The sequence below is a fragment of the Apaloderma vittatum genome, unplaced genomic scaffold (genome assembly GCF_000703405.1).
Source record: "Apaloderma vittatum isolate BGI_N311 unplaced genomic scaffold, ASM70340v1 scaffold27460, whole genome shotgun sequence".
Taxonomy (NCBI): Eukaryota; Metazoa; Chordata; class Aves; order Trogoniformes; family Trogonidae; genus Apaloderma; species Apaloderma vittatum.
The window spans coordinates 44534-57214 of NW_009695460.1; the positions used below are offsets into that span (position 1 = coordinate 44534).

The following is a 12681-nucleotide window of genomic DNA, read 5'->3' on the forward strand; positions in this document are numbered from 1 at the left end:
AGGAATAAACTTATGATTAGTGGATAGCCCGGGAATATGGGGAGTTGCTCCTTGCCTTCTCTGTCTGTGGAAGAAGCAGGGGCTGTCCTGAGAGATAGTTCGTGGGACATGGATCCCATATCCCAGCTCCTCTCTGCTGCACCCCTCCAATTCTGCCTTACAGGTTTCCAGATCCCACTGAAGCTCATCCTGTCCATAACCACGGCCATGATCGCCATCTACCAGGTGATGCCAATGGTTAAATGCCAAGCAGATTGCCCCTCCCTGTCTTTTTGACTGTGTCCTCTTGAGGCAGAGGAGCCCAGAGGTCATTGCCACACCACAATTTTGGCTATGGGGACGGTATTAGCATGCCTCAAGGCATTACCATCCCTCAGCTGAGCCACAGCAACTGGCCATGTGCTTTCCAGGGCTCAGCCAGCCTTAAGTCTTTAAGCTACGGAGATGGCACGGCAAGGGGATGCCGTGACCTGGGGCTCACGTGGCGCCTCTCCCTCACAGGTCGCTTTGCTTCTCCTGGTAGCCGTTGTCCCCACCATCCAGATCGTGCGGGCGGGAATGACAAAAGACATCGTGGTATTGTTGGTCCAGTTTGGCTTGGTGCCCTCGGAGAACCCAGCTGTCCCGGGTGACATGGAGAAGGAGCTCAACACCGTCAAGTACTACCTGTGGTCACTGGAAGGTGGGTTTCCAGCTGGGTCCTACATGGAGAGATGATCTGGGGAGGATTTCAGGACTCATCAGAAAGATTTCTAACCCAGAGGATGGTCCAGGAAACTGGTTGGTGATGAGGCACCTTCCAGAAGGACTTAAAAACCAGCTGCCACAGCCACACAGACATGAAAGACCTGATGCCCTGCCAGGCATCTCCAAGAGGCCACCACGTGCCGAGCCAGTGAGAGCCAACAAAGCCATGCTGCAGATGCTGCCCTGTGGCTACAGGCTTGGAGATGCACTGAAATTGAGCAGATGGCCCCCTCGGCCCCCAGATAATTGGAAGTCTTGGGTGGGGACGGGAGGAAGGATGGCAGGGATGACACCCGCCTCCAAGGCACTACTTTGGGGTGCCACCAACCCCAGAGAGGGCTTTTTATGGCTTTTCCTGAGCCAGACCTCCTTCCCCCACAGCACCTCTGTTTTCTGAGAGCATCTTCTTAGGCACTCTCCATTGCTTTGCCTGCTTATCATGGCTTGTTCAATCTTTTTTCCAGCACTGAGCTAGCCTAACTGCTTGTCTTTATCTTTTCCTTTCACTGTCTCACCACCTCACACCCCCTGCAAAGGGGCTAGGGAGGGAAACTGATGCACAGTGCCCTGCTGGGGAGTACAATCTATGCAGCCCCACAACTCAGCCCCTGCTGCAATGCTCCTGAGATACATTTTCTGATAAAATCCCATTGCTGGGTCTGACTGCGGCCCTGACCCAGCCCTCTCGCCCTGCTCCTCCGCAGTCTGCTACATCTGTTCACTGGTGCTGTGCTGCCTGCTGACCTGCGCCATGCTCCTGAGGACACTGGTGATGCACAGGTATCGTGTCCTCGCTCCTCTGGCCTTGGCCTTATCACTGAGCTTGTGACCTTCTGGCTGATCCTAGTCTCTCTCTTCCCAGGAGCAACTTGAAGGCTCTTTACCAAGGAGCTGTGCTGGATGTTTTCTACAAAGCCCATATCCTCCGCCCATCCCGACAAGCCATCGTCTGCTGGATGAGCTTTGCTGCCTTCCAGACGGCTTTTGCCTGCCTGGGTAAGGAGCGCTGGGGGGCAGGAGAGGGGCGGATGGGTGGTGGACCTCCACTTTTCTCAGGCTACTCGAGGTTTAAGCACCTCTTCACCCTTTCTTGACCCGTTTTGCAAAAGGACAGCTGCGAGGCTTTTGCTCTTCTTTCCTCAAACACAAGCTGTCCTTCTGCAGGACCAAATGGCTGGGAAGAAAAAAAAAAAAATGGAAGGGGACGGGAGGGGAAGTATGGACAATGATGACTTGTTTTGGCTAAAGCCCAAATATTTTGATTTGAGAAGCAGTCACAGCATGTCGTGCAAAGGACTGTCTGTCTCCTCTGGTGCTCCTTGTTGTGCATCTTCCCCAGCACAGCCTGGGTCTCCCTGCTGGGCAGAGCTCCTCACCCCAGGGATGGATGGAGGGTGTCAAAGGGGGTAGAAACCTTCACCCTGCCATGGTCTGGAAACATTTTAAGGCCTCTCTGCCCCACAGGAGGTGACTCTGGGCAGTGACACATGTCAACACCCAGCCATATCAGCACCCCAAGGCTAAGCAGGATAGTCGAGCTTGAGGGTCCAGGGGAGTGATGGGAGAACAGGTGGCACCACCAGATCCCTTGATGACCACCTCTCGGGCAGGCAGATCTCTTTTGCAGGCAGATTGTAGAGATTAGTGTGGAGGTAGGAACTGGGGAGCACCCTAGGAGCTCCTTGCACTCATTTACCAGTGAGGAGTGGCTTTTCTTTGGCCACCCAGCACTGGGTGCTTCCCTGGCAGAGTTGGCTGTATCTCACTGTGCTGCCATGAATCTACCTCCTGACTTTAAAATCTTGAGTCTCAAGTCATTTAAAGTGAAGCAGCGGAGGTGAAGCACAAGGAACTGCAGCTGCTGCTGATCTTGATGTAATTGATGCTTAGAAATCAGAGCTCAGGTTGATTTTTGTGATGAGGCATCATAGTTGCAGCCCCAAGTGATGGCTCTTTTTACCGGGGATAATGTGGGGAGTGATAAGAAAGACTGAACTTGTAATTAAATCCCGTGTGGAGCATTGTGTTCAGAGACGGGGGAGGCAGGCTTTTTATGGGATTAGAATGAAAGTCGTGCTCGGCAAACGAGCAAAGGTTTGGGGAATAAGAGCAGGAACAAGAACAGCTTCTTCATCGTCCCCCACAACGGTTCCTCTCCTCATATCTCCCTGCCAGGTCTCCTCATCCAGCAAGTGATTTTCTTCATCTGCTCAGTGGCGTTTACCTTCCTCTTCGTCATCCCACTCCAGTCCGGCACAAGCTCGCACCTTTTCAAAATCATTCAGAACATGTGGTGAGCACTTGCAGCCCTTGGGGAGGGATGGAAGAGCCGAGTGGGTGCCATGGCCATGCTGTGATTTGGGGTACTCTGTGAAGGGCAGGCTCTATCTTGGGCTCTTTCAAATTTGCTGGATGTTTCTGATGCCTGGGATGGTGTCTCACGCTTGGGATATTTTTGGTGCCCAACCTGTCTGTTCCCTCCCACCTAGGCCTTTCTGGTTGACCCTGGTTGTTGCTGTCATCGTGCAAAATTTAGCTGCTCACTACCAATTCCTGGAGCAACATCCCCTCCGGAAAGAGCTCACCAACAGGTATGGGCACCTGGGGGGCCTTGGGGACAAAGCTGACCCTCCCAAGGTCCAGGACCATGGGACTGTTTTGGGTTTTCATGTGTACCTGATGCTGTGGCATGCGCTGTGTGAGCACAAGGGGCTTTGAGGGGTTTAAGTGGCTCCATGCTCCCAGAGAAGGCTCTTTAGATGCTTTAAAGGGCCATGGTCCATTTACAGCCTTGATTTCAGTGATGTGAAGCTGGCAAGGTTTGTGTCTTTCTCCACCACCCCTTTTGCAAGCCTCAGAGGAAGCACAGATCCCTCAGGGTTGACCAGACCAACTCAGATGCTGCCAGCACATGTGGTCCCTTGCTCGTGCATGTTATCGCTGCCTTAGCTGTTTCCTTACACTGAAAACCTGAATGACAGATGGATCTAGGTGTCCTGCTCTGTACAGACAAGACACTTTCACTCCCTCCATCGCTTGCCCAACATTGCAAGGAGGCTGCTGTAGGCTCTTTTTGGCCTCCACAGGAGCTGGTGTCCTCCACAGGAGCTGGTGTCCTCCACCCCAAATCACCAGGCTCATGCTTTGGCTGATTTCTGAGTCTTCAAGGAGAAATGGAGACCCTACATGTGCTGGAGGCCAAGCTTTGAAATCCTGATGGTCACTCTGTCTGAGAGCGTGGAAGGGTGTTTTTTTCTCTCTGTGGGATGGAGACACCTCAGATGGTGACCTTGTCTGTCGAGGAGGGAGGGAAGGCTGGAAGGCTTATTTTGGCAGGAGGTTTCTCTGGCAGGAAAGGGCTGTGCTTCCCGTCCCGTGGTGTTTGTGTTCCTTACTCTTTCTTCTCCACCCACAGGCGAGCTCTCTATATAGTCACCTACCTGCTCTTCCCCATCAATGTTCTGGTGGGTGTCCTGGGTGGAGTGTGGAGAATGGTCATTTCTGGACTTTATAATTCTGTCCACTTCTGCCAGCTGGACATCAGCCTGCTGATCCGGGGCGTAGAGACCTTCGATCCAGGTGAAGCACAAAAGGGGTTCCTTTGCTGCACCTCTGTGAGCATGGGACCCTTCTCCCACCATTGAGCTGCTGGGGCATGTGGCCTGGGGTTCTTCCTGCATTTGGAAATGGGCAGATGGGACAACTGGAGCAGGTGGCTTCTCCTGATGAGTCCTGCTTTTCACCCTTCTCCAAGGGTGGGTGATGCCCTTCTGGGGTCCTCTGAGCTTCACCAGCAGCCAGACCTCATTCCCATGGGCAGCAGATCCTCATCTCTCCTGTTCTAAAGGCAGCAAGGAGGGGACCTCAGCCCTCCCTCTGCTTTTCCTGCTGGGATTTTGGGAGTGGAGCTCAGCCTCTAGCTCTGAAGGCAAAGCAGCTCTGGCAGGACAGAGATGAAGCCCAGCAAATAACCTTTGCTCCAGGGCAGGAGGGAGGCAGGGAACCATGAGGTCTGGCCCCACTACATGCATTTACTCTGTTCCCCCAGGCTATCACGCTTACTGTCACTATCTGAAAATCGAGGTCAGCCAATCTCACCCTGTGATGAAAGCTTTTTGCTTGCTGCTCCTCCAACCAGCCAGGCCAGAGCGGCCATCTGGGCTCCAGACTAGCAATGTGGAAGAAGGTGAGACCTTCTCTTCATCAAATGGAGGGGATGCATGCCTCTTGGGAGATTGCTGGGATGCTGAGGATGCTGGTGGTGCCTTGGGGTAAAGGGACCATTGCAGGTTGTGGCTGTGGTGCCTTCTCTGCTTTTACGCCACCTCTACTTGATATGGGGTCATCTCCACCCCAGGAGCTGCCCGGGTTCCTGCCCATGCAAGGACAGGATGGGGCTACAGGGTGCAGATCACATCTGGGAAGCCTCAATGAAGGTGGAACTGGAGCTGAAATAGTTTCCCTCCCCTCTTCCCATCTCCTTTCAGGCATCCAGCTGATGCAGCCCAAGAAGGTGCCTCCAAGCAGAGCCAGGTTCAAGCAGAGCCGAGCCCGCTGGTGGCTGGCCTATACACTCCTCAACAACCCCTCGCTGACAGCTTGCCGGAAAACTGCCCTCTCTGACCCCACAGCCAATGGCACCCAGCTCAGCCCCCCCGAGCCCTGAGAAGTTCCAGAGAAGCCCCCCACCTCTCTCTGCCTCCCGTGCACACTCCCATCCCATCCCTGTCACCCATTGACTCTCCTACTGCACTGGCAAGAGTTTTGGGCACCTCTTGCACCTCTCCAGCCTCCCGGTCCCTCTCCACTGATGTGTGGGAGGGCTAGATTTTAGCCCTATGTCTGTGCTGAGCCACTACCAAGGTCTATAGGTAAAGCCTGACCTGGATGGAGCAGTTGATTTGCCAAGCTAAACCCTTCAGGCACCTCAGAAACATCTTAGGAGTCACTCCTGCAATGAGCCCACCAGTTCTCAACAGTTGCCTTCCCAACATGTGGCAAGGCAAGCACAAGTCCCCAGCACCAGGGCAGTAAGGAAAGAGGGTGAAGATGTGTATTTGTGTGCGTGGAGGGATGCTCAACCAGATTGAGCATGAGGAGCTACCTGCCCCTCGTCATGGTCTTCCTGTAGAGAAGGTTCCCACTGCCAACCCCACGCCCAGCTTCTCCCTTTCAGGTGTGATCCTGGCTCCCCCTGGGACTTTTTTCTCCTCAGTTTTGTGAAGGCTAAAATCCCCATCTGCTCCTTCTCTGGACTGTGAAATTGCAGAGCCCTTTGTTTTCTGCTCCCCATAACTCTCATCCCGCTGGTTACCTCTTGCTGTCACTCCCTGTTTTGTTTAAACCCAGCGGTTCCCCAGGGCTGGTGACCCTCCGAGCGAGCTGAGCTCCAGAGAAAGGATTTTTACATCTCGCTTGGATGTGCCATGTCGGGAAAGGTTAATAAATCACATACCTCATTCCTATGCTTGGGGTGTGCTTGGTCTCTTGGCCGTTCCTGAATAAGCCAGACCTGGTAGGAGGGACATGAGGACCGTCGTAGCTGTGTCTCCAGTTGATGGTTGGGACTGACCTTGCTCTGACCATGTGACTTTGTGGTAGATCTGCTTGACCCGGATGTGATGGGACCAAATCTGTGATTCCTCCTCCCCACCTTAGGGAAACTTTACTGCAAATCTGATGAGTTGGCTTTCCCATCAAAATGTTTCTCCCCTAAACCACAGCTCCCATGAGGGATGGGAAATGAAACAGGTCCTTTTGTTTCTAAAGAACCAAAAGTAGGTGTCTGAAGTGTTGCTGGATCACCTCTTCCAATGATGTGTCCCTTAAACCCTGGCTTTATCTGGAAGGATGCCCAGCACCAACCCACTGCTGCTGGCAGCAAGCAGGGCTCTTGGTAAGTTGTACTAGTGGCTCCTTGCTCTTCCATCTCAACACCACCTCAAGCACCTCAGCCTTGCTAAAGCAGGTACCTTTGAACCTTTACAACCCACCCTGCATGAAGCACAGCTGCTGGGCGCAGTGGGGTTTGAGCCACTCTCCCCAGGGACCTCCTGAGAGGTGAGCAGACCTGCTCTTCACAGGCTTTCAAAGGTCCCATGCCCTCTTGCTGGGGACCTTGCAGCACCATTGGTGTGGGTTGGCAGTGAATGAGGCTGAGCTCGGTGCTTTGGGGTTTGCTTGGAGTTGTCTTGGCATCTTCACACAATTTTGAAGCTCCTTGGGTGGGAGCCATTTCTTTTCCCAGGAGCCTGACCTTCCTCATTTTCTGGTCAGGGAGGGGGCTCTCTGCCTTCTGCTGCTTCCTGCAGGTGCTGCCCTGTGCGCTCGGATGCTCCAAACACCGTCACATTCACTGCCCACTAATCAAACATGATTAATCGTATTTGATTACTGTCTGGCATGTAGCACATTGTCACCAAGCCTGAGTGACAGCAGTGGCACCAGAGGCAGCTCCGAGTCATTTTCTTTTTAAGATATCAGGAGCCCAAGGGCCAAGTCTTGCTGGTTTGTTCGGGTTTTTTGTTTGTTTGTTTGTTTTGTTTTGTTTTTCCCAACCCTGGCCTTTGCAAGTGTGCGTGCTTGGGTTTGCAGGTCTGGGCATGGGAGAGGTCCAGTGCTGGTGGGGTCTGGATGGCCCACTGGTACCCTGTGAAGAGATACCCTAAAGCTGCCCAGGCAGCTCATCCCAGCTCATCTCCAGCCTGGGGTTTTGAAGGCAGCTTTGGTTAATCCCCCAAATCTTTGGCAGCTCTGGGCCATGGGTGGAGCTGGATTTCGGCTTCTGTTTACACAGCCCTGCCCAGAGCTTCTTGGAGATGTCTTGGCAGGCGTCAGACTGAGGCCGAGGTTAAAGATGACAGCCCTAGGAGGAAAACAGGAGGTGGCTTCATTGATTTGATTGTTTTCTTTCTCTTCTTTGACATAAGCAGGGTGCCCTGGGGGGGAGCTGAGCTTTTCATGGCTGAGCTTCTTCATGGCGGCTTCTTGCCTCTTCTCTAACATCCCCCCACCTCCCTCCAACACCATCTGTATGGCCATGGGATAGCTCTACCCCTGTGCACCCCCAGTCCTTTCCAACCAACGCCTGAACTGATGGTGAGGTGGTTCACAGAGTTTTTCTGCCTGAAAACAGCCCTTAATGAAAAACTGCCCAGATGGGGAATGGAAATTCAGGTCTCGGTTATGCGATGGCTTTGCAAATGTGAGGGACAGAGAGAAGCCTATGGGGCTTGTGGCCTCCCGGAGTTGCTGGTGGCCATAGTGGTGGGTCAGGGTGGTGATGCCCAGTGTGATATCACCTGTAGCATCCAACCGAGAAGCTGTGTGGCAGAATGCCCTGTTTGTTATGAGTGAGCAATGCTTAGTATTGCTAGTAATTTGCCATTTACTCAATGCTGTGAGTAAACCAGGTGAACATAGAGGAATTCACCTTTCTAGTAACAAAACAGCAAAGCTGGAGGGGAGTAGCAGCTCTGCAAGGCAGGCAGAGGCTTTGGGGCATGTTGAGAGCCTAAATTTTATTTTTTTTATCCATAAAGCTCCAAACCCTTTTACCAGCTGACGTTGTGGGAGTAAGCTCCTGTAGCCAGCTATTCCCAAGGAGGAGAGGACTCTGTCTGGGATAAAATTGATGTTAAATGTTGTATCTTATGAAATGAAATTAAACTCTCATTGGGGCTGCAATGTTTTCCACCCTTTCTGCCTGTAATGGGAAAAATATGCGCCTGGCTCATTAGCATCAAAAGCTGTGTTCGTGCAAGGAGCTGTTGGCTGTTTCTGGGCTATTTCTCCCTCGGGACCATCACAGAGACCTCGGTGCCGTACCCGGATGGTCCTGGCATACGACAGCTCCTCAGCTGCCCCTTTCCTTACCCTGCAAGCTGAATTGTGGGGCTGGAGGGCTTGTGTGGAGGCTTGAGGCTCTGGGACTGTTGCTTTTGAGCTGAATTTGGCACCGCTGCTTTCTCCTGCCTGCTGCAGGCAGCAGTGGGGGGGTAGTTTTGCTTACCCTATAAATGCATCTTCTTTTCAGGGTCGTTGAAGGGAGCTGTTGCAGCACTCAAAGGGCTTTGGAAGGGGGAGGTGGGGGGATGCTACAGTACTGCAAGGGCTTAGGGAGGGCAGTGGGGGTGGGGGAAAGGGGTGCCACTTTAGCCGGGAGGGTTGGTGATGAGCTCTGGGTACCCTAATGTAGATGCTGCAGAATCATTTGAATTTATAGGTTTGTTGCAAAGAAAGTACCCCCACTGATATGTGTATTTTTTAAAAAAAAAAAAAAAAATGGAGAAAGTATATTTATTGCTGTCCATACAGCTTTTAGTTATAAGGCGAGGATGGCTGCAGGGGCCTGTCCAGCTGCTGCCAGCAGAATGCACAGGAACTAGACCACCCGTGCTTCATAGTGGGGGAGACAGAGATGCTGAGCCCCTCCCCGGCCATGAGACAAGGGCTCCCCCAGCACCCCAGGGCAGCCAGGTGTACGGTATGTACATCTTGCATGGAAGCACGAAAGCACTTAAGGAGTGTGTTTATGGCTTATAGGTCAGTTTAACTTTTCTTTGTTGTCTGGGTTTTCCCAATATTGCTTTTACCTGCACCGTTATACATCTCCTACTCAGTTTCCTGTCAGATAGGAGCACTGGGAAATTCTTTTGGTCTCTTTGGGCTCGATCCTTCCCTGCTGGGGTCAGACCTGGAGCAGCACAGCTCGGTGGGTCCAGCCCAGCCAAGCATTTCAGACTGCAGGCTTCAGCAGTGAAAGGGAAGCGAGGAGGAGGAAAGTCATAGAATCATAGAGTCATAGAATGACCTAGGCTGGAAGGCACCTTAGAGATAATCTAATCTAACCTCCCTGTCATGGGCAGGGACACCTCTCAGCTAGATCAGGCAACACATGGGGAAAATCAGCCATGTCACGTCTGGGAGAGGTGCTGAGGGTGTCAGGGAACATGCAGGAAAGGTGAAGGCACCCTGGATGCTCCCAGCACCCAGCCAGCAGGAGCCCTTTGTGCTCCTGCAGGGATGAAGCCTGTAGAAAAGTTTCTCCTGATCCACTAAAATGGTCTCAGCCAAGCCCGTGGCCCCATCTGATGTGTTCTGCCACACCCATCTTGCTCACAAAGCACTACTGCATCTCTGTTCACCAGAGCTACATGCCCTGAGACCCCATGGCCAGGCAATTCCCCCACTCTGGGACTGGCTCTTCTACTTCTGGGGCTTCACACGAGGTTGGGGGTAGGAAGGATGCACCTGGCCAAGAACCTGGGTGCTGGTCACAGCAGGGATGTTATCTTTGGTACCGCTGAACCAATGGGGCTCTCTTTGCAAGAGACCTCCTTCCTGGTCACAGCTTGCTGCTGTGGGTGGAGGAAGGCTCTGGTGATGGGTAATGGTCACCCTGTCAAAGGTAGACTTTCATCCTGCAGCTGCACTTTGGTCTCAGGAAGGAGATAAGTCAGGAGGTGGCAGATTTGAACATCTGGAAAGTGGCAGCACGGTGAGGATCTGCTCTAAATCACCTGAGCTTGCCTGAAGCTCTCAACCAATGGAGCCCAACCCTGACCCCCATCTAAGGATGGGCTGAACTACCAGCCCTGGGCCTGAGTCTTGGCCCCCTTTGACTCCTGACCACCTGCAGATCCCAGAAGCTCAGCAAAGGCATGGCACTACGTGAAGATAAATGCTACAGAAAGAGGGGGAACCCCCGAGGCACCATTTCCTTCCCCCTCCCCTTTTAATAGCAGAGCGTGATGCCCAGAGCCAGCAAGAAGACCCCCAGGAGGACCTGGGGCACCACTCCTCCAGCCCTGTTCTTCGACTCCCTTGGCATGTGGTAAATGATCACCAGCTTTTCTCCGCCACTGGAGAGATCCATTTCATCCCCTTTATAGCAGCTCCGACCCCCGAGATGGCTGGCTTGGGGATCATCTCGGAGCAGGTCTTCAGCTGGATTCTCCGACCCAGCCAAGGCCACGTTAACCGAGACATCCCGCATGCCCACGTCATTGACAGCGAGGCAAGTGTAGATGCCTTCATCCTCCTTGCTGAAGTTGGGGATGGCCATGGTGCCATTTTTGAAGACCAAGAAGCGCGCTTGGCTCTGCTTAACGTTTCCATCCCGTGCCACATTGGGCCCACTGATCTCAACACGGCGGCTGGAGGTCTGGATCTTCCACCTGATCTCTGGTAGGGGGTTGCCTGCCACACTGCAGTGCAGCATCAGGGTGAGGCCATCATACGTGACGGTGTTGTCCACGTTGGAGAGGTAGGTGAGCTGCACAGAGGGGGCAACACAGTGGTGGTCGGGGATGTCTGTTACTGCTCTGCCCTTCAGCCTGCCAGGAGCCACACACAGGGTAGATCCTCCCTGGGCGATGGAGACAGAGGTGTTCTCAGTCCACTTCTTCAGCCAGAAGACCTTGCAGGAGCAGTTGAAGGGGTTGTTGAAGATCTGCAGCTGGGACAGGGAGGGCAAGTTGTCAAAGGTTCCCTCGGCCAAGGTGGTCAACTCATTGTCGTTGAGCCAGAGAGAACGCAGGTCTTTCAAGGAGTGGAAAGCATCCCGAGGCAGCCCAGCCAGGCGGTTGTTGTTCATCTTCAGGATCTGCAAACCACTGAGGTTACGGAGGTCCTGCCAGGGGAAATCTGCAATCTTGTTGTGGCTCAGGTCCAGGTTCTTCAGGTGCACTAACAGAGCAAAAGCCCCTGGTTCCACCACCCCAATCTGGTTGTAGCCCAACCACAGTGATTGCACTTCAGGAACCTCAGTGAATGAGCCTTGCCCCAACCAGCCAATCCTGTTGACTGACAAGGTGAGGATGGTTACATTGGAGGACAAGCCCTTGGGTACCTCCTGGAGATCCTTGTAGGCACACTCAGCCAACAGCCGCCCATTCTTCTTGGTGGAGCAGGAGCAGGGGCTGGGACAGGCCAGGCAGGGTCCCAGGAGCATGGCCAGCCCCAGGCAGCAGAGCAGGGGTCTCATCATTCCTCCTGGGAACAGAGATGGGGGAGAATGAACGGGATGGGTTGAGCTGAGATAGGGATCTGCTTTTTCTTGCCAAGTCCTGTGAGGAAGCAGCAGAAGAGTGAAGCGTCTATGGGATTATCCCCAGTGCTTCAGCTGGAAAAGGCTGTCTGAAATATCCCCTTATCTGAAGAAGGCATTTCCTTGCCAAAAGCAGAGTATTTGACTGCCTACATGAGTAGGGAACTTACCCCTAAACCCTTTCCTTCCCCGCCGTAGAAAATGCCTCTTTTTTGAAATACCCTACCCCACCCCACAAATGCGGTTTCCCCACGTTTTGGGATAAAAAGCAATAGCTGGGTCTTCAGAGTTCACTCTGATGAGCCTGGAATTAGGATAAATGGAGTAACCACAGCTCTTTCACAACCAGCCTTCCCCTAAACCATCGAGCCCTTGAGATTTTTTCAGCACGCTTTCAGACCTCAAACCAACCCCCCCATCTCCATATTTTAACATGTCATGGAAAAAAACACAGCTTCTTGAGTGTATTTTCTCTGCAAGAGAGTGTGGGGTCCCTGGCTCCTGGAAGTCTTTAGAGTGAAATATTTCTGAGCTAACTCCTTACTCCCCTTCTTGCCTTGCAAAGGAGATGGTGCACGCTCTGTTCCCGAGCTGTGTCCCACCAGGGAAGAGGTTAACTACAGCTCTCGGAGTTGCTGGCAGTGAGACCCCTTTGTCTCTGCCCTGTAGGCAAGTTTTTGCTGCTCCTTACAGTCCCCAACCCTGTCATTTAGAGCAGGAGAGGGGAGACATTTTATTGGCAAGGGAGAGGTTGAATAAGACGTGCACAGCTACTTGGGGGCGGGGGAAGGGGACACAAAGGGTCCTATCCCGCAGGCCTAGGGATGAGGTTCAAGAGCCAGGGAAGGAGCCCCGACAGCTCTGGGGGTGATGGAGGGGTGAGA

The 12681-nt window shown here is 53.1% G+C and overlaps 2 protein-coding genes across 2 annotated transcripts in view; one reads left to right on the plus strand and one right to left on the minus strand.

Moving 5' to 3' along the window:
- The window catches only part of STRA6 (stimulated by retinoic acid 6), a 10152-nt gene extending 4739 nt beyond the window's left edge, over positions 1–5413 (plus strand). Inside the window, exons 9-17 of the mRNA XM_009871467.1 lie at positions 164–225; positions 502–682; positions 1452–1527; positions 1610–1743; positions 2923–3040; positions 3237–3338; positions 4163–4326; positions 4796–4933; positions 5235–5413. Coding sequence (XP_009869769.1) covers positions 164–225; positions 502–682; positions 1452–1527; positions 1610–1743; positions 2923–3040; positions 3237–3338; positions 4163–4326; positions 4796–4933; positions 5235–5413 — 1154 coding nt within the window. The remainder of the gene's footprint in view (positions 1–163; positions 226–501; positions 683–1451; positions 1528–1609; positions 1744–2922; positions 3041–3236; positions 3339–4162; positions 4327–4795; positions 4934–5234) is intronic.
- Positions 5414–10483: 5070 nt separating this feature from the next.
- Positions 10484–11734, minus strand: ISLR (immunoglobulin superfamily containing leucine-rich repeat). Its single transcript, XM_009871476.1, has one exon. It carries the CDS (start codon positions 11732–11734, stop codon positions 10484–10486), a length of 1251 nt encoding a protein of 416 aa, XP_009869778.1.
- Positions 11735–12681: the final 947 nt, after the last annotated feature.